A 24196-nucleotide genomic window follows, 5' to 3' on the forward strand; every position below is an offset into this window, starting at 1 on the left:
TCTGCCCCTCGGAGGGGGCGAGCCCCGGCCCCTCGCGGGGGCATTGAACGCCGCTCTAGGCGGCCCCCGAGGCCCCCGGGGCTGCAGTAGACACCCCCTGTGATCACGCCCCCTTTTCCCCAAAGTAGCCGTCAGCTCCCGGAGGGCCTCGGGGGTGCGCGGATCGCGCCCTCCCTCGCAGTGGTCGCCGCCTCGGGCCGGTCCTCGGCACTCCCGGCGCAGGGACGCGGCTGCGGGGCGGCCCTGAGGCAGGACTGCGGCTCTTCGGAGACGATGGGGCTCGGTGCCGGGGGGTGGCCGGGAGCGGGGTCGGGGGGCCCTTTCCCCGCAGTTGTAGTGAGCCAGCGCGGTCCCCCGCGAGGAGTGGCCCCGGCTCCGGGGATGCGGACTCGGGGTTTGCTGGCAGCTGCCTCTGCTTTCTGGGTCCCGCAGGAGACGTTTGGGGTTGTAAGAGTAGAATGGGAAAACCCTGGAGAAGTGGGCCAGGTTAGTTTTTGGCAACTGCCCTCCATGTACATTTCCAGAGCAGTTTCCCTCCTCCTTTCCCCGACTGGTGGAAAAGGGCAGGTTTAGGGAAGCTTCCCACCATTTAATCTTGGTTGAAAATTGTTTCTGTCATTGTATGATCCTCACACCCGATTATGCTTATGAGAGGATTCCTGACTTAATTCATGTATTTCCTTTCTCATGTTAACAATTATTTTGAATATCTGGTCACGTTATTTTTTTTTTTTCCATCACTTTGGGTGGTGTTGTTCTCCACCCAGAGTTTGTTTATGTATTGAGCTTGTATTTGTCAGCTAATATCAAAGGCACTTTTTTTTGCACCTCAGCAGCTTTTGTAGTTGTAACAGAACACTTTTATAGTAAGAATTCTTAACTTTTTAACTATGAAAGAATAGCCTAGATTTTCAGTTCTGGAGTTGGAAATCTAACTGATATAGCCTTTTCAGAGTTTCTTGTTTATTTGAAAACCATTATTTTAAGATATTTTTCATCTCTAGCATTTGATCTCTAGGCCTATTCTTCATAGGTTAATTTTTAAAAGTTTTTAAAAGAACTCAAAATTAATGGAATGGGATGTAAGGGAGCTAGGTCATCTGTAAGTCTTGAGTTATCCATCCAAATTTTACTATTTAGTTTTACTTTCATTGTTGATAGCAAAGTAGTCATAAAACCATGGTTATTTTTTTGTTCTTAGAGTTAATTTTAAGTGATATTGAAGTGGAATTCATGGATTGATTAGTTGGAAAAAGTTGACCTTTTAAAGTGAGGCATTTTTACCCTGGAACCCAAGAATATTTGTCAGTAGATTTTCTTCCAATGTAGAATCTAGTTTTTTGCTTTTTTTTTTTTTTTTTTTTTTTTAATTCTGTTGAAATGGGGAAAGAACTTTTGGTATTTCCATATAAAGAGTCATCATATTCAGTATTTTGAATTTTAAAGAGATAAATGACATTTCTAATTAACTTGGAAGAAATGTGTAGATGTAAATTTTTTTTTTTTCATTTTGAGTTGTAATCTGTATATTTTTAACTCAGCTTAGTAGGCAAGGTGTTTTGTACTTAAAGAGCCACATAAGTTCATGCTTTTTGTACTTCTATTTCATGCTACAAAGTAATTGTAGTTTAATTGGTCATATTAATTTTATATTTCTATCTACACACATTTGACAGATTTTATAGACCTGTACTGGAGAAAATGTAAATTTATAGAATAAAATCTTTATTAACTTGAAATTAGTTTGAATTACCTTTGCCATATATCAGGTTTTCATACCTTGTGATTTTTAAAATTTTAGATGTTAAATTTTAAAATTGATATAAATTTTATTTGAAGCCATGGTTTTTGGACTTTGTTTTTGCCATCTTTATTACACTTTCTTTGGAAGATCAATGAATAGTAGGAATCCAAATAAACTCACAACTGACGAACTCTCATAGATATTTTCACATTTTTCTGTTGTCTACTTGCTTAAATAAAAATAGACCCTAGCCCAGATATTTTAGTTTTTAAAACTTAACAGATTTGGTTTTTTTTTTTTTTTTTTTTTGGTAATGTTTTTCTTTTTACTTTAAACCAGAAGATGAAATTTCTGCTTGAAAGAACTATAACCATACTGTTTAATAAGTATAGTGAGAAAACAAAGTGCTTTTAAAGAAAAATCAATGTCAATCCATTGATGTTAACCCCCTTTTACCTATTTGCCTCACATAGTACTCAGTGAAGCAATTGTTTTATGTGTAGAATTAAAAAATAAGACCTGTAGATTTGGTTTAAAGTTGTACCACGGATCAGCCATAGTATGTTTCTCTTATGGAAGTCCATCTAGTTATGGACACAGATTGACCTAAACATGATCTGTTCTGTCCCTGTGAAGACAGTCTCCACACCTACTACTCTTGTAAACATGCCCTCTCACGGTCAACAAACATTTATCAAATTTTAAATGGCTTCCCATTGCTTAATAAGAGAAAATTCCATATGACACCATTGACAATCAGGCTCCAAGCTTCTTTTCTAAAGTTATCCTTACTAATCTTTTTTTAGATAGTCTGTGCTTCAGTTAGGCTGGATTACAAATCACCCCCCCCACCTCCCACCCCTCAACTACATTTTGGGCTTTGCCACCTCCTTGCCTTTGCTCTCACATTCTTGCCTATTCCTGGAAAGCATTCTGATCTAAAACTTTGGTGTCTTACCTTTTTTTTTTTAATTTCTTGTAGGTCTCTTTCTAATTTGTACTAGTGACCAGTAGGTGGCACAATGAATAGAATACTGGGCTTGGGTTCAAAAAGATGTGGCACTCAAATCCTGAATAAAATATTTTCCTAATATGTATACCTGTGGACAAATCATTTAATTTTTCTTGACCTCAATTTCCTCGTTTGTGAAAATGGAACTAGTAATAACAGAGGTAAATGGATCAAATGAAGAGAATGTATTATATTACCAGAAAAATATCTAAAGGACTAAAAAAGACTTTACAGGGGGATATTAATCCTTTTTTGTGATCTTGGAAGCATTTCTGTCAGAATCATTATTTTGGCTAACTCCTTTCATAACCTTTGGAGCTGGGGAAAGAAATAGAGGTGGAATCAGAAGACTCGGCTTAAAAGCTTAAAGCATGATTTTGAGAGGCTCTGTCCCTTCCGAACCTTCTGGTCATTTCACTTTTCTAGACCTCAGTTTTCTCATCTGTAGAATGACCTCTTGTGGTCATTAGAGCAGGCGATTCATAGCTGTCTTATATCATAACACTTTGAACTCCCTCTACTGCTCTGAGGACTATCTTGTAAATCTGGAAACTTTCTTATCTGTTGTTGTTCATCCTTCATTGTCAAAGAGCCATAATGATATCACAGTGTTAGTGTCACAGTGTGGTATGATGGGTTATGGCTGATCAGTCCACTATATATTTGGAAGGCTCTATCACGTGACAGGCAGTAGTAATCCCAAAGAACATTGGGAATGGATTTGTGCAGCTCTAGTTTCCCTTGTGCTTCTGAAAGTCTGTTTTGCTCTTGGATTAGAGCACCTTCCTTGATTTGGACACATCATGCTAGATATCTAGTCTTATGCTACTGTCTCCTATATCTGACGTTTCATAGTAATGTTCTTGAGAGACCTTGAGTGTCTTTCTTTGTACTGTGACTTTTCACCATAGTGTGAGTGCCTACTTTTTATGAGTTCTCTGTAAAATAGTTTCTTAGGTGAGTGTGCCTTTGACCTTCAGGTTATCTGAACAGTTATTGGAGTTGTGCTCTCTGCAGGAAAATTTGAGTGTCTGTCATTCAAACTGTGCTGCCAGGCATTCAAACTCTCTCTAGTAATTTTGGGGATGAGAATTTTCACTCTTCACCACTGACATATCCAGTGCTTCAGAGAGAAATCTCTGAAAGCAAACCAATAGGAATTGTCAACTATGAAAACTCAGATCATAATTTGGGTTATATGTTGTTGTTGTTATTGTTGTTGTTTTTACTGTTACAGCATCAAACACACTCTGATTTCTTTATTCCACAAGTAGAAGTTGAATATACTTCATTATCTGTATATCTTAGGGAAACTGCTCATTGTAATATAGAGACATTACAAGCTGTCTTACTTCCCTCCCCTTCCCAAGTCACTGAAAATCTTGTTCAGAACTTGTCTATTATAGGTTGGACCTATTTTAAGCCTTCAGACCACCTACCTAGGAAATGTGAGGATATTCTTGCTAACACCTAGTTGAAACAGGTGCTGTACTTTTATTCAATGTAAATTGTGATGAAGTTAAGAATTTCCATGTTTGGATTCCAAAAGCAGCATCTGGGAATTATTTCCTTATCATTTTGACTTTATCTTGTGCAAAAACTCACCTTTGACTGTCCTGTGTTAATTACACTTATTATTATTAGTCTTATCTCTTTCCTGTGTTTTTTTTTTCTCTTTTTCTAAATAAAAAAAATTATTTTTTTGGTATTGATTAGAGTTTTAAAATATGTACATAAGTTAAAAAGGGGGGGGGTGGTAGTGGCTGATTTTTAAGGATCTTTAGTTATTATCTGATTAGAGTTAACATTGCCAGTGGGAATGAATTGTTGTCTTGGTACTTGGTATAGATATTTGTTACTTGATATTGATAATATTGTAATTTAGAACTATTTTCTTCTGAGTTTGAAAAAAAGATATATTTGTATCTTCTTATTGCTTGTTAACAATTACTTTAAATTACCAGTTGCCTAGTATCAATTTTGAATGAAGTTCAGACAAGATAAAACCACTTGCCTTTGAATTGCACAAGTTTAAATAGCAAAAGCCGAAATTAAACCTCATATTCAAATAATTCTTTTTGTGGGTATTTTGCCTCTATTTGGAGAGGTGGAATGATGACTAGACATTTTACAAATGAATGCCATTTTCAAGAATTTAATTTCCTCAATCTAGTGAAAGCCTCATAAGGCTGAGCAGTTAGCAGCTATTAACTTCTTTAAGTATGATTTCTTTTACTTTACTTTATGAGGCCCCATCTCTCTAGCTGTTCTAACCAACCGCTCTTAAGCTATCAGGACTGAATACCAAAGCAAGAGAAATAATATGTAAGTAAATAGTTATCCTATTTTTAAAATAAGCACTTGTGGGTTTTTTAGAACTTAACCCTTTGTTTACCTGACACTAATAAATTACTTTCTCACACAAATTACTTTCCCAGAACAGTTTTTTGGTGGCAACAAATTTTCTGTTTCAAAGCAAGTATGTCCACATGTGTATGGAGTGAGGGGATTTAGGGAGGATAGTAGTAGGATAGTGATCTATACAAGTGAGGCAGAAGTAATTCATGTAGGAAAATTTTTTTACTCCTTTTATTGAAATATTACATATATATGGTCACTGTGGACAAATAAATATGTGAAACTTCATAAAATGCAGCTATTGATCACTGTAATATGGTTATTATTATACTTTGTATCATTTAATCATAAATTAGATTATTATGTTTTTTATTTAAGAGTGAAACAATATAAACCCCCAAAGAAATTATTTATTCCAGTTGGTAATGAGAACATAATAACCTAATTCAAAGAAAGAATAATGTTCATAACACAAATGTGAATTTAATAAAATAAGATTTTAAATCATTTAACTGATTACGCATAAATGGTTTTTGGAAAAAGGACAATAAACATAGAAAAGCAGTGTGAATAAAGGGCTGGGCCCAAAGTTGGAAAGATTTGGGTTCACATCCTGTCTTAAATAATAGCTTTGTGATTCTAGCCAAGTCACTTAAATTCTTTAAGCCTTAGTGTACTTATTTGTAAAGTAGGTTGCACTTCACCTCCTTGGGTGGTTGTGAGGAACAAATGAGATCACATATTTTTGCAAGCACTTTACAAACTTTATAAATTAACTGTAATTATTAAAATGGTGTAGGCATTAGGTCTCAAAGCAGATGCACCTCTACAAATTAGATTAGAGATGAACTTTTCCTACTTTTAAGGCCTTTGAACCCAGCAAAATTTCCCCAAGGCTATGTAGGATATATATTCTTCCCTTTATTTGGAGCCAGTAACTGGCATTTGGAATTCCACTGTAACTAGAGTGTTCAGAATCAGTCTCAGGTTAGTCTGTATTGAACCAATCTGGGGAGGCATGTATAAAAAGAGTAATGTGTTTTTATTATAGAATAGAGCCTAAACATTAGTATGAGAGAAATTTAGAAAGGGGGGTTAGGAAGAGAATACATATTTAATGACTTTAGAAGAGGACATAAATGAATAAATTTGGTTCAAACCAGGATCACATTGACTCATTTTTGAACTGATTAGAGTTACTATTTTTTATTATAATTATTTGGGTACTTAGGCAGTTCCATAGTCTCAGTGGTACAGATTACAGCCCAGCTGTTTTTTGTTTGTTTTTTTAATAGTGTATAGCTCTTTATGCATGCAAATTTTCTATGGTCTGTCCATTGTGGTAGGAGTTCCTCTAGATGTGTTGACATAATTTTGATTCCAGCTGAACATTCAACAAGTTGTCTCTGGGTTATACCTTGATCTCTTGATGACTTTTTCTTCTCAATCCTTCCATAGTGTGTGCCCCCCTCCCTCCCCATTTGAGTTTAAAATCATATTTGAGTGAGTAAATAAAAGTCCTTTGATAACTCCCTTTTTCTTGCTTTTAAACCCTTGAATTCATCCTTCCTGTTTCTAGTTTCTGAAATGGGAACCTTAGTTCTTGCCAAGGATAACGTAACTTTTCTGTCTCCCTTGATCCTACATTATCCAGTTCATCTTTTTCAGGTAATTGTGTATGAAACTATCCCATCTTTCTTTCTTTTCTTTTCTTTTTTTTTTTTAATTATAACTTTTTATTGACAGAGCCCATGCCTGTATCCCATCTTTCTAATCTTCGTTATTTCTTTATTTACCAGCTCATTTTCTACAAACAAACCCAAGTCTCCTTCATTTCAAATGAACCCTCATTAGATTGTTGTATTCTCTCAAGTTTTATGCCTTTGTTCCCCATGACACCTGAATTCCTAGGGGAGGGGAGGGGAGTTTTTATTCATGTCTTCCACTTCCTATATTTCTCAGCTCTTTGTAATTTAGCTTCTTATTTCTCACTCAACTGAAATTTATGACTCTTTCCCAAAGTTACCAGTGATCTCTTAATGACCAAAACTAATGTCCTTTTTTCAGTCTATAGTCTGCATGATATTGATGAGGTATATGAGGTCCAACAAGTCACAAAAGTGGGGAGTCACCCAGAATGAATTCACACACTCAAACCATCTCCAGGTCATGGGGCAAAGCTTTACTATAATGCTTAGCAAAGTTCCTAATGGACTCAGAATTAACAAGGAGGTGAAGGTGGGACCTTTTATGGGAAAGGATGGGAAGGTAAGAGGGGTTAATCAAGCCAATTATGTGCTGAGGCCGACCAACTGGTAGTTGTAGTTATTCTGTTTATACAAGATATGCTTTGGGAGTTCCATCTCTAGCTTAACCACTAGATTATATAAGGTAACCATGGGCGTCAGGCAGAATAGCTCTGTCCTGTACAAGATAATTGTGCAGGATCAGCTTGCTCCTCACTGAAGACAGCATAGATACTGGATTGCTTCCAGTGACATGGTCTTTTGCTGGATTCCATTCACCCCATCAATATTTGCAGCAATTGGCTGTTGGTTACCTCCTCTTGGATACTGGTCTCTCTCTGGATTTTCTTATCACTATATTATTGTTTGATTGGTTCTCCTCCTACCTGACCAATTGCTCATTCTCATTCCACTTTGCTGGCTCATTTTCCATGTTATACTCCCAGCTAAAGGTGTTCCTCAAAAGCTCTGGCCTGGATCCTATTTAATTCTCTTTTGATTTTTTTCTCACTTGGTGACCTCATCAGCTCCCTTCCCCTCTTTTGTTTATTTGCCATCTGTATACAAACTATTCCCAATTTCATGTACTATATATACCCAACTTTTTCTCCTGAGCTCTGTCTCCTTAGCTTCCTGTTGAATATTTCAAATTGGTTTTCACATAGAAATTTAAAAGTCCATCTGTGTTTTATCTGTCTTTGACTCTGAATTTCACCACTCTGAGTTAGTGGCCTTCTCACCCTGGACCATTATTCTAACCCTATTCCTTCCATTGGTAAGAAGCTCTGTTTTTATGTTGTTCTCCCTGCCTCCCCCATTAAAATGAAAGCTTGGGACTCTTTGTTCTTATATTTTGTATGCTTAATACTTGGTATTGTGCCTGGAAAGTAGGAAGTACTTAATAAAATGCTTGTTCACTGATTGGTGTATTGAAAACAGAAATCATTTTCTTTTTCCCCAAACTTAGCTCTCATGAATTTCTCTGTTTCTGTCCAAGTCTTTAGCATTTACTCTTCCAGTCGTTTCCCAGACTTTGTGATTTTTGCCTCTCCACCTTCTACCTATTCTGCCTCTACAGCTTTATATGCAGGGTGTCCCAAAACTCTTGGTGTAGTTTAGTATTACAACTCAGTTATGAGACCTTTATAAAGAATCTTGCCGCAAAGTTTTTTCTCTATTTAATAGAACCCATCCTTAGCTAGCTCCCATCCTTTTCATTTGCTTAGACTATTGCAATAACCTGTTAATTGATCCTCCCTGCATGTCTCTCCTCTCTAATATATCTTAGACACATACCATCAAGGGTAATTTTCCTAAAGTGTAGGTGTAATTAATTACAATTCATTCCCCTTTTTAATAAACTACAGTGGCTCCCTATTGTTATTGTATAAATACCATCAAATATATTGCTGTTTGGCCTTTAAAGTTCTCATCTCAACCCAGCCCCAGTTTATGTTTTCAGCCTTATATATATATATATATATATATATATATATATATATATATATATATACTCTTCCCTTTCCCACACCCAAATTATTTTCTCATTCTTAGCTAACAGTCCATGCAAGTCAATAACTTCACCCTAGTTGTTCCTCATCCCTGGAAATGAACTTCCCCATTACTTTTTAAAATCTCATTTCACTAAAAGTTGAACAAAAACTTTTTGCATGAAGTTTTCCTTGAGTTTCTTCTGGGTGTCATTGCAAATTTACCTTATATATATTTCAGTTTTTAAGCTTATATTTAAGTATATGTTGACTCCTTGAGGACAAAGTTCTGTTTTGCTTTTGTCTTTGCATTTCAAGTATCTAGTAGAGTATCTGGCACATTGTGTAGACTTAAAAAAAAAAAAAAAAAAACCCAAAACAACCTAACACATTTTAAAATATTTTATTTTTCTGAACTTGACAAAACACTAGGAAATATGAGCATTTTTGTAGGCAACAGAAAAAGAATTGTATGTGATACCTCAAATTTTGTTGCATATGACTTAGTTCGAAAAAAAAAATAAAGTATGTAACATTAGTTTCCAAACTGTTCCAATCAATTGTCTTTCCTTCTGGATATCCTTTTTTTTTCTGTTCTGTGCACTTTAAACAAGAAGAAAATTATTCTCAATTGATTAAGAAGGAACTTTTCTACATTCAAAGTTGGAACAGAAAAAGAAGATTTTGTGTGAAAATACATCCCTACTATGTGCTGATTACATTTTCTTTGAGTATATAATTCGTCATTTTACTTTCTTTTTAAAAATAATTTTTTGTTGATATCTTTTGTTTTTACATACTCTTATTTCTTCTGTATACCTTCTCTTTTCTAGAAAGCCATCTCTTAGAATAAAGAATCAATGAGTTATTTTAAAGTTATTTTTTGTTTGTACCCCTTTGTATTAGGGATTAAAGTTTTAAAAAATATTAAGTGAAAAAGTATTTTTAATAGTTGAGTGACTTCTTCCTCCTTTTCTCTTTTTTTTTGGAGTGGGAGGGTTGTGTAACCCCATTTACTGCCACTTATCAAATCCCTTTTATTAAGTAAACATAGTGGAGCAAAACATCCATACTTTATCAGTATCTAAAAAGTGGATTTGTAATTCTCTATTTTAGTCTGTAATCTCTGTGTGAGTAGCATGCTTCTTCATAAATTCTTTATAGTCATGACAGCCTTCGGATAAGTGTACTTAACTCTTAGTTGAAGCTGTGTTAATTGTTCACTCTGATTAAAGTTTTTTCTTTCAAGTCATTTCATTATGTATTGATTCATACCAGTCTTCCCAAGTTTATCTGAGACCATATTTTTCATTATTTCTTACTTATTCCATTACTCTACATATATCATAATTTGTTCAAGCTTAGCATAGTTAAGGAGTAACTCCTGTTCCTAGTTTTTTGTTATAACATAAAATGTTCTTTTATATATTTTTGTACATTTTTATACTTATGGACTTTTTTTTCTTTCTTTAATTTCTTGGGGTGATAAACTCAATGGTATTACTTAGTCCAAGAATATTATGCATGGTTCATTAATTTTTTTCTGGCAGTTTCAAGTTGTTTTCCAAAATGGCTGGACCATTCACAATTATACCAACGGTATATCATTGTTGCCTGTTTTCCCCAGCTCCATCCATGGATTTTACTTTTTGGTTATCTTTGCCAATCAAGTGGACTATAGGGCCGAAATTCAGTTTCTTGAGTTTTTATTTTTCTAATAATTAGTAATTTGGAGAATTCTTTCATATTGTTATTGATGGCTTGGGTTTTCATAATTTTAAGAGAGCTACTTGTTCTAATCCTTTGACAATATATTTGTATCTATTGGGGAACGACTTCTTATCAACATGGTATTCCAAAACTCTTAGTGTAGCTGTGCAGCTTATTATATTTAGTTTATAAACTTGGGATTTCCTCATATTTTAGTCAGTTCACTATATATCTCTGGGAGCAGAACTTTATCAGAAACTTGTTGCAAAGATATATATATATATATATTTAACCAATTAACACTTTTCTTTGTAATCTTCATAGCATTGTTTTTGTTTGTGCAAAATCCTTTTCAATTTTATCTCATCAGCTTTCTCCATTTTATCTTCTGAAAAGCTCTTTTATCACCTTGTGTAATTATGCACTCTTCTCTCCATAGGTGGGAAAGCTGTTTTGTTTTTTGTTCCTCTAGTTTAATATATGACCATAATTATGTAACCATTTGAATATTATTTTGGAGTAGCATGACATCTGGTCTAAATCAAATTTCCATGAGGCAGCTTTTAGTCTTCTCACCAGATTTTGATTGAAGGAATACTTCTTTTTCTCAATAGTTGGAAATTTTAGGTTTATTGAATATTGTACTACATATTTACTTCTGTGTGTTGAGTATTTCATGGTTTCTATTCATTCTGTTTTTTAACCAGGGCCAAATTGCTTTGATGAGTACTGCTTTGTAGTGTGGTTTGAAATCTGTTACAGCTAGACAGCCTTTTGCCCCATTTTTTTCTTAATTTATTTCCTTGAGAATCTTTACCTCATATTTCTCTCTAACTGAACCTTGTTATAATTTTTTTCTTGATATATAAAATAATCCTGTGGCAATTTGATGTGTCATTGAATAAGTAAATTTAGGTAGTATCATTTTGGACTTTTAGGTAGTATCCTATATGAACCATTAGCATGGTCCATGTATGAACAATTAATATTAATTTAGGTCTAGCTTTAATTTCTGTAAAGAGTAGTTAGTGTGTGTGAGGTTTTTCCTCTCATTTTTTTGCCTGTGCATAGCTCTCATCTATTATTGTGTGCCTATCTTGATAATTGGAATAAATCTTTCCTTGATATAATTTACCTATAGAAAAAAGGTGGGTTTTTTTGAGGGGTGGGGCGGGGCAGATTTACTTATATAACTTGTTCATTTTTTTTCTCCCTCTCAGATTAAATATCAAATTATCTTTCTTGATCTTTTAGTCTGGGTATTTTATATTGTAGAAATACATCCATTTCATTTAAATAGTTTTGTTGGCATATAGTTGTACAAAAATAATTTCCAATATATTTCTATGTGCTTTTAGAGATGTATCTTCTTATTCTTTTTCATCACATAATTATCCTTTCTCTTTTCTCACCTAATTAAATAAAAAACTCTTTAACAACCAGATAAACCAAATGTTATACATATTTCATTTCAAACAATATATGGATCATTGACTCATTCATTACTCTTTTGTCAAGAGGTGGGAAGCATATTTCATTCAGCAATCCTCTGGAATAGTTTTGTCATTTTATAAATTTTTCTTTTGTGTTTTTTTATTTTTATTTTTAAGGCTTGTACATTGATAGTACTATCTTTTCTGTTCATTTCTTGCAAAAGTATTTTTTAACAACATTGTAACCTACTCTTGCTCATTGTAAACCTCTTTGCATTGCATTACTCTTTGGTGACTGCAGCTTTAAATCTTCAAATGTGATTTTTGTGACTTTTGATCACACATTGTTATTGGGTATGTATCGTTGGGCTTTGAAAAGTAATGTAGTATAGTGGAAAGAGAGTTGATTTCAAATCCAAGAAGACCTGGCTTTGAGTTCTTCCTCTGTCACATCCTGACTTTGAAAGTCACTAAACTTTCAATGTTCCAGGTACCTCTTTAAGAACCGATGTTCAAAAGTGTTAGTTGCCAGTTTGCATTTATTGGGCATTCTGTGTAGCAAAGAAAACACAAATTAGACCATATTCAGGGAAAAACTTGTCAATTTTAAAAATACTGCATCTTTCCAAATACAGTCCAGTCTATTGTCATCGCAATTCAGTATTTGGGTTGGTCCATTGCCCATTTGCAATGTCTGACTAAGTTATACATTCTAATGGAACAGAATTCTTAGCTACCTATATAGTTGAATATTACAGGAGGAGGAGAATTAGGAACAAGCATTTGTTAAGTACTTAGTTATCTATGATATTGTTCCTAGTTTTTCTCAAATATTATCCTATTTGGTTCTTAGAATAACCCTGGATGACAGGTATTAATATTATTATATTATCATTTTACTGGAGATAGAGGCAGACAAATTAAGTGACTTTCACAGGGTCATACAACTGGTTAAACATCTGAGGCTGGATTGGAACTCAATCTTCTTGACTCTCCAGGCTTGTTGTTGTAGTCACTGTTCGACAATAGGAATTCTTCTTTCAAATGGTTTTTCCATTGTGTATATTTTGGCTAAACTTTTCAGAATTACAGATCTCATTTAAAAGATTCTTAGTTCTGGGGCTTGATATACAATAGACAAATATCCAGGAACAAGAGCATCTGGAGAAACTCAGTCATCTCGAGAGTATCTCTTCCTTTTGGTTTCTGTGCTGGAGATAATCTATGACAAGAGGAGACATCTTTTATGTTCTTACTTTTCCCTATTTATACCCTGTTTAATATCTTTCTGTTACCGAATCTTGCAGAGTTTTAAGATGTTGTCTTGTACGTGGACTTATGGAAGCACTTGTTCAATCAGATGCATTTTTATAGTCCACAGAAAACAAGCATGGTGGAGTCTTATGTTTTTTATACCTGTTGTATAATTTGCAAAGGTATGATCTGGTATGGGATATCATTTGGGAAAACTTTCCTCTACTTTCACTTTCATCAAAGTGACCTCTTTGAGTATAGGTTATTCTAAAAAATTCTGTATGAATATGAAAATGTATTTATGGATTATTAGGTGTTCTCTTGTTTGCCTTCCCCTCCCCTCCCCCCAATAATAATGTGGTCCAAGGTTTTTTCCCCCAAGTGTCTTCACTTCTTTCTGATAATTTTTACTTTGTTTTTAGGTCTTTGGTCCCTCATCATCATCTTTCCTCACTTCTTCTTAGTTTTCCTAGTCACCTAGCCTTGCAGCCTAGGTCATCCTTAACTATTCACTTTTTATATCCACCTTCCATTAATCAGTTTTTTGCCAAAGATTGTAAATTTTTCTGTCATAATATCTTTTTTATACTCCCCCTACTCTCCTCTATTGACACTGGTTTGGGCCCTCTTCATCTGAAGTTTGGATTATTCCAAGAAAGTCCATCCTTAAGTTATAGTATTTCTTGCCTACTCTATAATCAAACTGATATCCCTTTACTCCCTTTTTCTCTTCTTATCGTAAATCTTCAGTGCTTTTCACAAATTTTAAAATATTAAGGAAACACGTTTCATAGATCATAAGTTATGAACCTAATGGCTAATTCAAATGGTACTACTGTCAAGAAGCTTTCCTAAATCCTTTGGTTAGTAATTGCCCTTTATCTTTATATATCACAAAACATTTTCTACTTTAATGGACTTAGGTTGCATATTATAGCTTCTATATAAATTATATCTCACTACTTATTGTAAGCTCTGCTCTGATAGAAAAACCTAACTTTTTAAAATAGTATTTTATTTTTCAAAATACATGCAAAGATAGTTTTCAACATTTACTTTGGCAAAACCTTGTATTCCAAATTTTTCTCCTTTTTCTCAAGACAGCAAGCAATCTGATATAGATTAAACATGTGTGGTTCTTCTAAATATTTCCACAAGGAAGGGAAAAAAACCAGTCAAACAACACCACAAGAAAAAGATGAAAAATTATTCATTATTCATATTTAGTTTTAAAGGATTATACTCAGTTTGCTGGATATGTGATTCTTTATTGTAATCCTAGTTTCTTTGCCCTCCAGAACATCATATTCCAAGGCTTCCAGTTCTGCTTTTTAAGGCATTTCTCTCATTGGATTTGGATGTAGGAGGTTTTTTCTTCCTGATCTTTCCTATCAGCATAATAACTTTCTGTAGTCAGAATTAATTGTTGTTGTTTCCTCATTTTCCCAGCCTTATCCTTGACTTTTAACTCTTTGTTATGATGAGGCTTGTTAGGGGCCAGAACTCTGAACTTGAAACAAGGGTTCTTACAAGGTGTTAAGTTAGTGGAATTGATAGACAATAACCATTGTCTTAATAGTTAATCAGTTAATAGTTAATAGTTAAAGTTACTTACTGTTTAAATCATTAGCTTAATGGTTCTCTAGTTAAGTACATGTACTTAGTACTTAATATAGTTCTACAAGATTCACATCTGTGATAATGTAATTATAAGAGAGCATATAAGCTCAGACAAACTCAGCCAGAATCAGAGCCAGAGAAGACAAGCAGATTGGAGATGGGAGCTCAAGCTCTCAGAGCCAAGGAGAGCCAGATTCATTCATCCCATCTAACACCACCATGGTGGCAGGCTCTCCTCCTTAGCTTCTCCACTGAAACCAAGACTCTGGAAGGTCTCTAAGAAAGCTAGCCGGCCCCAGGAAAGGAGACAAGATTGTGAAGGAGATAATAAAGGATTTGGACTTTAACACCTGGCTGCTCTTGTGGTGATTATCACACCTGGCTACTCCAGGTGTGGAGCTGGAACAAGACTGCTCCAAGACCTCCAGAAAAACAAAGAACTTTACGGAGGCCTTGCTTCCCAGGATGGAGAATGCACAAGGATTTTCTAGAGATGTTTTCAGAGATACTTGTAGGGACCTGTAATGTTTTTAACTTTTTCCAAGATCGTATGATCCAAGGAGAGGTACGCTAACCATTCTCCCAATTTAGCAAACATTTTTCTGCTCTGCAGCTGTGACGAAGGTCCCTTCTTCCCTGTGGCCACAAACTCTGGTATGCTATTGCTCCTCTTCTCCCTGGGACTGCCACACAGGACTGTGACCCAGATTTGAATATGGGCAAACCATGTCAAAAGAACAGAGTCCTGCCCTTGGTGTCAGCAGAAAGGTATCTGAAATCTTTCCATCAGTTATTCCATCCCCATATTGTCTATGGGATAAGAGCTCCAAAAGCTACCATGGCTGCCACAAATTCAGTGGTTCCCAAGGCCTGCTCCTGGTTTGCTGGACTGGACTGTGCTGTACTCTGACTCAGGTGTGACAGATCTTTCTTGTCGACCTTTTAGGTTGCCTTGGGCTGGAAAATTGTTTCATTCCATCCTTTTGTGAGTTCTGTTGCTCCAGGAATTGTTTTATGGCATTAGTTAAAAGTTTAGTTCAGAGGAGTTTTGTGGAGAGCTCATGTGACTTCACACTGCCTTATCTCCACCATCTTGGCTCTGCCTCCCCCTACTCCAGTTCTTAATGCCCCTTTCCTTCTTGAGTGTCCCTTAGAACTTTGTGATATGTCATTTTTATGTGTTCTAATAATGTCTTATGTCCTGTGACACTTAAGTTCAGTGAGCACAGTTACTATCTATTTTCCTATTAGACCTAATAAAGTGTATTGTACACTGATTCAGGTTATTGAATTGAACTATAATATGTATGATGTATTAGATATTATATCCTTGATAAATGTCACAAGTATATTTGCTTGGTTGCTCAACAATAACTTTAAAAGAAAATGAAGCTTTGTAGAAAGAAAAAGTTGAAGCTCTTTTAAAAAGCTAATTTATATGACGTTAGTCTTTAGAATTAGAAAGTATTTTATAGATGTGGTCTGGTCCAACCCATTCATCTTTCAAATCAGGAAGCTGAGGCCTCTTCCTCTCTTTCCACTACCTCCTCTCCCCCATATCAGTAGCTTGGCCAAACAGAGAGATATCTTTTACTTTTTGACTCAACTCTAGAGTTCTTTACTATGTTATTTTTCTGCTTTCTATTTTTCCTTTCACCAAGATCTTTGTAAAATGTATTGAAGATTTGTAGCTTATAAAAAAATAAAAGTATCACTTTTAAATTTCATTAATATTGTAATTTTAAATGCTACAGCTTTATTGATGTTTGAATAGTTAAGTGTTTTTTCACATCCTTCCATGTTTTTGGAACCATAATTTTCCCATGATTTTGTTCGAATATTACTTGACTTTTTTATTTCTTATGTTCAGCTATTAGTGATAATTTCTTTAAATTGTGTTTTATATCTTTTTGAAAATTCAGAAGCGGTAACAAAAATGAAAGGGCTTTAAAAGGCAAATATAGATGTTTGTATTTCTCCTATAGGAGGATTCTTTAGATGGGTTCTATGAATGTAAAATTTAAAAAAGATCCACTATTTAATAAAATTGGTTTCTTTTTTAGTCTATTTTATTTATGAATTTTAAAAACATTATTCTGAAAACGGGTCCCTAGGCTTCACTTGATTTCAGTAGAAGTCTATCACCCAGAAAGATTGAGAACCAATTGAGCTGGAATTTATTGATCAGAGGAATGGCATATTCACATTTGTGCTTTAGGATTATCTCCATCACCAAACATTTAGTTTATTATATGCCAAACACCACAGTACTAAAGACACAAAGACAAAAAAAAAAAAGAGAAGTAATTCTTTCTTTCAAGAAGCTTTACATTTGCAGAAATATTAGTTCATTTTTATTAAGCATTTGTGCAAGGCACTGGATATACAAAAACAAACACTGAAGCAGTCCTTCACCTCATCGAGTTTTCATTTTGTTAAGAAGAAACAAAATATAAATAATTAAGAAAATATCAAGCTCCTGCTATGTGTCAGATACTTTGAAATTCTAGGGGTGCAAAGAAAGATAACAGTTCCTGCTTTGAGGAGCTCAGAGTCTGATGGAGGAGAATGAGGGGAATAAGGGAGAAAGGGAAGGATGATTAAGAGAGAAGAGTTAAAAGACGTCTAACGAATGGCTTGACTGTCAAAATATATGATAAGATCTTTTATATCACCTCATTTTCCCTGTCATCCTATAATTGGCCTTGCTAGCTATCTCTTTCCTATTACTAGGGACTTAATTATTTAACTGCTTAATTATCACCACCATAAAGAAAAACTTGGATTGAAAACTTTGAATTGATAAAGAGAAATTTGTGGTTCAAAGATTGAGGCTCCTGAGGTTAATGGATCCAAATTAGAGATTCCAAATATTTCACTAGTCTCCCTGTGTATTTTGTGTTGGGAAATGATGAAAGGGATGATCTGTCTAAAGTCTGTTATTATTCCCACAAGTTCTGTTTTAACAAACTCCTCTGGGTATCCTGTTTTGTTATTATAAATACGTTGCTAAAACCAACACTGCAATAATTAACAAACCATGATTCTGGAAGACCTAAAGTGAAGTACACTAGTCATCTCCTGGCAAGTGATGGGTTTAAAATGCAGAATGTGACATGTTTCTGGACATGGCTAGTGGAAGAATCTTGGCTTCCACTTCATCATGCATGTTTGTTATGTCAGTCTTTCTTTGTTGTTCAATTATTGGTAGGGAAAAAGAATAGCAGAGAAAATATATGTTTATTAATTGGAAAAAATACTTATTTAAAAAAATTAAAAGTAAAAGTTGTGCTTTTAGTTTTTAAAACTTGGAGATGGAGATGATATGAAGTAAAGTTAATACATGAAAAATGTTTTGAATTGATTGGGAAGGAGGCAGTAATTAGATCTTGGTTTGTTTGAGATTCTGTGAGGTTTTTTTTCTTTCAAGGTGTTTGGGATATTTGAAATGAGGCTGGAGAAAGTGAAATGTGCTTTCATGATGAATAAATCTAATGTGTAGAAGGGATCAACTGTCAAGATCTTTCTCTGCCTATTTTGCAAACTACTGATCAACAAAACTATTGAAATAAAAGCTTTGTTGTGCAGAAAGTTCTTAGTGTTGTTCTACATAGTAGTGGTATTTTGTTAATCTGATTACAACCACTTCTTTTGTATCTGCACATTATTGATTGGTACAATGGGTGGCACATAGGCACTTAAATATTTGTAGATTGTTTATCTGGTTCTTGTTTTTATAAGTCATTCTCTAAAGAATATACCTGCATTGTGATAATTCTCCACAGTGCAGACATTTATTTCAGTGGGATGGGGGCTCTCTTTGGCTCTCACATTCCTGATTCTTGATCTCTTTTTGTGCTATCACTCACATTAAAACTGTCGCTTAACATTTTATAAACTAGAAAATTCTATTTACAAGCCAACATTTATGATCTGTATTGGTAGCTTTTTTTAATTGGAATATAGCAGAGGTATATCATTATCATTATAGTGTTGTTATTTACCCTTCCTGCTATTTTTAGAGGAAAATATTCAATTTTAAGTGTTTTAGGATTTTTGAAAATTATTATTTATAGGTATAAATCGCTACTCTTAGTGTACTTGCAAGTTTTAGGAGGCTGAGCAACAGCTGCAGATGTTTCATCTTTGCTAATATAAGTCAATATGTAATCAACTATAATCTTTGACTCCCCCTCATTTCATCTTTTGACTTAGTTTATTCTAGCTTTCTAAATAACACATATATTTACTGCTGTGGGAAATAAGTATTTCTCTTCTCATTCTACTTAAATCCTAAGTGACTTATTTTGAAAGGGTACCTGGAAAAAAATAAATGGAAAAAAGGAAGCTAAGTGATCCCTATCGCAGGGAGCTCAGGGAAAGCAATATACATTTAGTAATAAACAAAAAGTAATTTTGTTTTTGTTTTTGTTTTGAAGGAAAGCCTTGTCATTTTGGGGGGGAGGGGAGAGAGGAGGAAAAGCCTTGATCCTCTTAGAAGAGGTGGAATTAGGTGAATTTTAAGAGCAGAAATTAAAGAGGGAATAAATTCCAGTCTTGCAAAGGTATGGAGACCAAGAGATGGGATATTTTTTATTTAGAACAGCAAGCAAGTTATTTTGATGGGAGCATTTAGAATAGATGAAGTAGATGAATAAGAAGTCCAGAAATGAAGGTTAGAAACAGGCTGTAAAGGAATTTGAATCAGAGAAATTTGTTTTATCCTATAGTCAGTAGGGACCACTGGACCTTTTTGAGCAGGGAAGTAACTTGCTCAGAGCATTGCTTTAGGAATAATTGGAGAGTGTTTGGATAGAGGAGAGACTTGAAGTAGGAACTAAAATTAGAATTCTTTTGTTATGGTCTAGATATAAAGCAGTTAAGTTCTAAATTGGTGGGGGCATGGAGAGAGAAGTGATGCAAGAGATGTCTTGGTAAGACTGAAGAGTCCAGCTCCTCTTTGAAGTTGTGGAGGTGGGTTACGAAGTGGTGCTTTGTGTAGGATTTGTCAGAATATTGTAGTAGGTTTTGACTGACAGATGAGTTTTTTTTTTTTTTTTAATGAAATTGAGATACATATCTCAATTGGCTATATATATATATATATATATTTACACACACACACACACATACATATATATATGTTCTAAACTTATATATAACTTATATAAGTACCTAAACTTATAACTTATACTAGGGCTGACAATATTGATTTTGGAATAACCTACAAAAGGTAATGAATGCATGGGGTGCGTACTAAGGCAATTAGCATAGTGGATACAAATCTGGACAGTAAAGAAGACCTAGGTTAGATGTGGTCTCAGACATCTAACTGGGCTTGTGTCCCTAGATGAGTCATATTACTTCCCTTCCTCAGTTTCCTAATATAAAATGGAGATAATGGCACCTCCTATCCAACGGTGTTGCAAGGATAAAGTGAGATATTTATAAAGGGCTTTGCCATGTTGTACAGATACTTGCTTGCTATTTTAGGGTAGAGAGGAAAGATGAGCCCCTTTGGTGTGTACCATAAGGTAGCGGAGTATAGATGACCATAAAGCTAGAAGAATGAAAAGGGCCATCCTAGCTTATAGGAGGTGAAACGAGAGAGCTTTGCCATGAAAATCCAGAGTGGAGATGATGTCAGAGTGAGGCAGGAAGCCAAATTATAACGGATTTGCATGGGAAACTCTTAGTGACTGAGAATATGGTTTCCCCCCTCCTCCCCCCGAAGCCATTGGGGTTAAGTGACTTGCTCAGGGTCACACAGCTAGGAAGTGTTAAGTGTCTTAGGTCAGATTTGACCACTCAGGTCCTCCTGATCTTAGGGCTGGTGCTCTATCCACTGCGCCACCTAGCTGCCCCTTCATATGGTTCCTGATAATTTGCATTTCTTCCTTTCTGTAGATTTGTGGTGTTGCCTTTTTATCCCCTTATTCATTGTGTTCCTTGTCTTACATCTGTGTTTCTTTGAATATCTTGGATATCAAAAACTTATAGCATAGATATTTGATGCAAAGATTTTTTTCCTCAAGTTCAAAATTTATTTTGGTTTTGTGGAAATAATCTTAATGTCATAAACTTGAAATTAATTTTTTTTGGTGCTCACTTCTTTTTGCTTGTTTGACTTGTTTTTTTTTGGGGAAAAATTATGTCCTTTTTACATAGTTAAATAGCAACACAGAAGCTCCTCTTCTCCCCCCCCCCACCCTCCCACCCTTTGTCCACCCAATCTATTATGTCCCTTCTTCCTTTTCCCTTCTAGGTTACATTGTTAGATTATCTGAATTCCTCCTTACCCTCCTGGAATGGAATGCATTTCAACACTTTCCTTTCCACTTTCCTTTCCTCTTTCCAGTATGGTGGGCTGAGCTCCTCTTCAACTCACCCTCACCCAACTTCTTAAACATACTAAAGAAATAAATCACTTTTTATTTGGCATAAAATTTATGTTTTTGAAAAGGGTTGTAAAACTTCATTGAGAATTTTAATTTGAAGAATGTTTTTTAAACTGTTGTAGAAAATGCTTTAAAAGCTGTGGCATTTTAAAAAATAGATGTTTATTTGTTGCTTACTTAACTGATTTTTTTTCTGTTTATTTTTAAGACGAGCAAAAATCAAATTAAAGTAGATCTTGTAGATGAAAACTTTACAGAATTAAGAGGAGAAATAGCGGGACCGCCAGACACACCGTATGAAGGCAAGTAGTATATTTTTTGTGTAAAACATTTTGTAAAGTAGGGTTTATTTTGATAAAGCTGAAGTTTACATTAATTAAAAAGAAAAACCTCCCCCCATTAGATTTTGTTGAGAGTAATTTAATTCTTTTATATAATGTAATTGACATTTTAATTTGAATTCCATTTATCTAGACTAGATTTTTTCTTCTTCTTTGAACCTAGATATGTTTTTTAATATTTAAGTAATTAAGATTTAGTAATTATACTTTTTGTTTGTATCAGCAGGATTTAGTGGAGCTGTGGTAATATTTTGCATATGATTATATAAGATGTATACTATAGCCCTATCTCATAAAGTATAGATGTTACTATTCACTTGGCATCTGTGATATGTCTTGCTTTAATTTTTTTATTTTATATCATTTTCATTTAGGTCATTTTTGACATTTAGCAATCTTTTAATTTTTATGCACATAGTGTGTAATCTGGAAGGGAACTCTGTTGAAAAGGAAATACTTAATTTTTCTCTGCTACAGAGAAGTTGGGAATGAGAAGTTTAAAAAGAGACGATAGACCCCAAAATCAAAATGATCCTTATGTGTGATTTGTTTGATGTTTATTCCTAACCTGCAATGTTGATATTTAGACTTTGGTAATAAAAGATTTAAATGATGAAGGTAAAAATGTGAAGAATTCTTTGTGGAACAATAGAAATCCGTATTCACATTTTGTTGAAAAATTTGCTTTAGTGCTTTAAAAGATCCAAAATTGCACTGGTTTGGGTACTCCCTTCCAAATAAATCACAACCCATTTAAACCATAACAGTTTGATGAGATACTATGGCTAAAATAGTCTTCATTTGGGCATTCATTTGAGAATTACAGAATCTGGAGCTAAAAGAGACCTTAGTAATTAGTCATCTCTTCTAATCCTCAACTTTTATGGATGAGGAAATAGGCCTGAGTGAGTTGATTTATCCAAGATTGTGCCGATATTAACTGAGCAGAACCAGTATTAGAGCCCAGATCCTCTGATTATAAATCTAATACTTTTTCCAAACTACCATGCTGCCATTCTTTGTCCTCAGTTTAAACTGTTTTTGCTTTCTTATTAGAATTATTTGCAATGTAATAGGACTTGCCAGAGGTTGAATTAGTGTACAGGAACACAGGGTCACTTCCATACTGCATTGGAGGCATAGGAATGTCTGTAGTGGCATACAAAAACATTAAAAAAACCATTCACATGATTAAGATAATTTTTTTTTTATTTATATCCCAGTCAGATCCTCAGTACATTGCCTTAATTAATTTTCTATAAATTGTTCAATATATGTGTGATTGAACTCAAGATTATTAAGATTTGAAAATATGTATCTATATATCTATCTATCTATATATATATATCTCCATACCTATTAAAAATATTATATTGTGACATTTTTATAGTGAGTGATATAATTGTGCTTTAAAAATCTTTTAGAAAAATAGTATTATAGAATAATATGGAGGTCTCTAGAATTTCCTTATTTAAAAATGTACAGATGTCTCCTGAAGAATTCATGACCAATTCTCAATACAAAGTATCTATCGAGAAGAAATAATGAGCCTTTAAGTATGATGTGTTTCTTGGTAGAAACAACTTCACTGGCAATCTGTGATGTTATCTGTAGCTTCCTTGGATTATAATTGATATAGATTTTGATGTATATTTGCTTAAATGTAGATGATTCAAACATTTCCTTTTTACCTCATTGATCTTAAATTTTATGTGCAAAGACAAATAGTGTGTTTATTAACTTGATAACATAACATCTTTTTAAAAATTTGGATACATTTTTAGCTATAAGTTTACTAACTTATATAATTATAAATTACAATACTGTTTCTTATTGCAGAGTTTGGAAGTGTGTGTGTGTCTGTCTGTCTGTCTTTAAACAACTAGGCTAGCTTTAAGGCAAAGAAGAAATGAAAATGGAGCACTGATTTAGCTTAATGCTTTAAATGATTAGAATTTTTGAACTGATGAGCATTATTGATATGTTTCCAGTCACATTGGTCATAGTTAAAATAGATGAGTTTGAGTAATATTTTTTTCAATCACAAAACTGATAAAATGTTTAATTTTCATATTCTTAAACATTACATGAGCTTATAAATGTAGAGCCTTCTATATAAAAAGTTTAACATGTATAAATATTTCTAGTCTTTTAACTTTTGTAATTTTTTTTTTGGGGGGGGGGTGTATATTTTTGAAGGTCTGAGATAGCTGAGTGTTAATATGGGAGTTTTCAGGTGAGATAGCAAACTATTCCAAACCATCTATCTCCTAGTAGCAAGAATCTCACAGTTCTATATATTTATTAATATTATAAAAAGCTAAATTACTGAATAATTTTATAAATTGCTATTGATATCTTCTTGATACTTCTTTGATACTTCTTTTAAATTTTATACTCCCATAATCAGGAATTCTTTTCCAGTTTGATTTTTTTTAAGGGCTGCATTGTTTTTCATTTAAAATTTATGGGTATTTTTTGTTTCTTGAAAATAACATTTTCAGGAATCTCCTCTTTGTACTTCAAAGTCACTTTCCTAACTTTGATTGGGATTGAGAGCAAGTCTGTATAATTTCATTGCTAACATTAT

The 24196-nt window shown here is 34.2% G+C and overlaps 1 protein-coding gene across 2 annotated transcripts in view; it reads left to right on the plus strand.

The window, feature by feature from the left end:
* The window catches only part of UBE2K (ubiquitin conjugating enzyme E2 K), a 71191-nt gene that overhangs the window by 685 nt on the left and 46310 nt on the right, over positions 1-24196 (plus strand). For both annotated transcript variants that reach the window (XM_031941892.1, XM_031941894.1), the window contains one exon: positions 21474-21567. In XM_031941892.1, coding sequence (XP_031797752.1) covers positions 21474-21567 — 94 coding nt within the window. Of the gene's footprint in view, positions 1-21473; positions 21568-24196 lie in introns of those variants that run through there.

Source organism: Sarcophilus harrisii, chromosome 6 (genome assembly GCF_902635505.1).
Source record: "Sarcophilus harrisii chromosome 6, mSarHar1.11, whole genome shotgun sequence".
Lineage (NCBI taxonomy): Eukaryota > Metazoa > Chordata > Mammalia > Dasyuromorphia > Dasyuridae > Sarcophilus > Sarcophilus harrisii.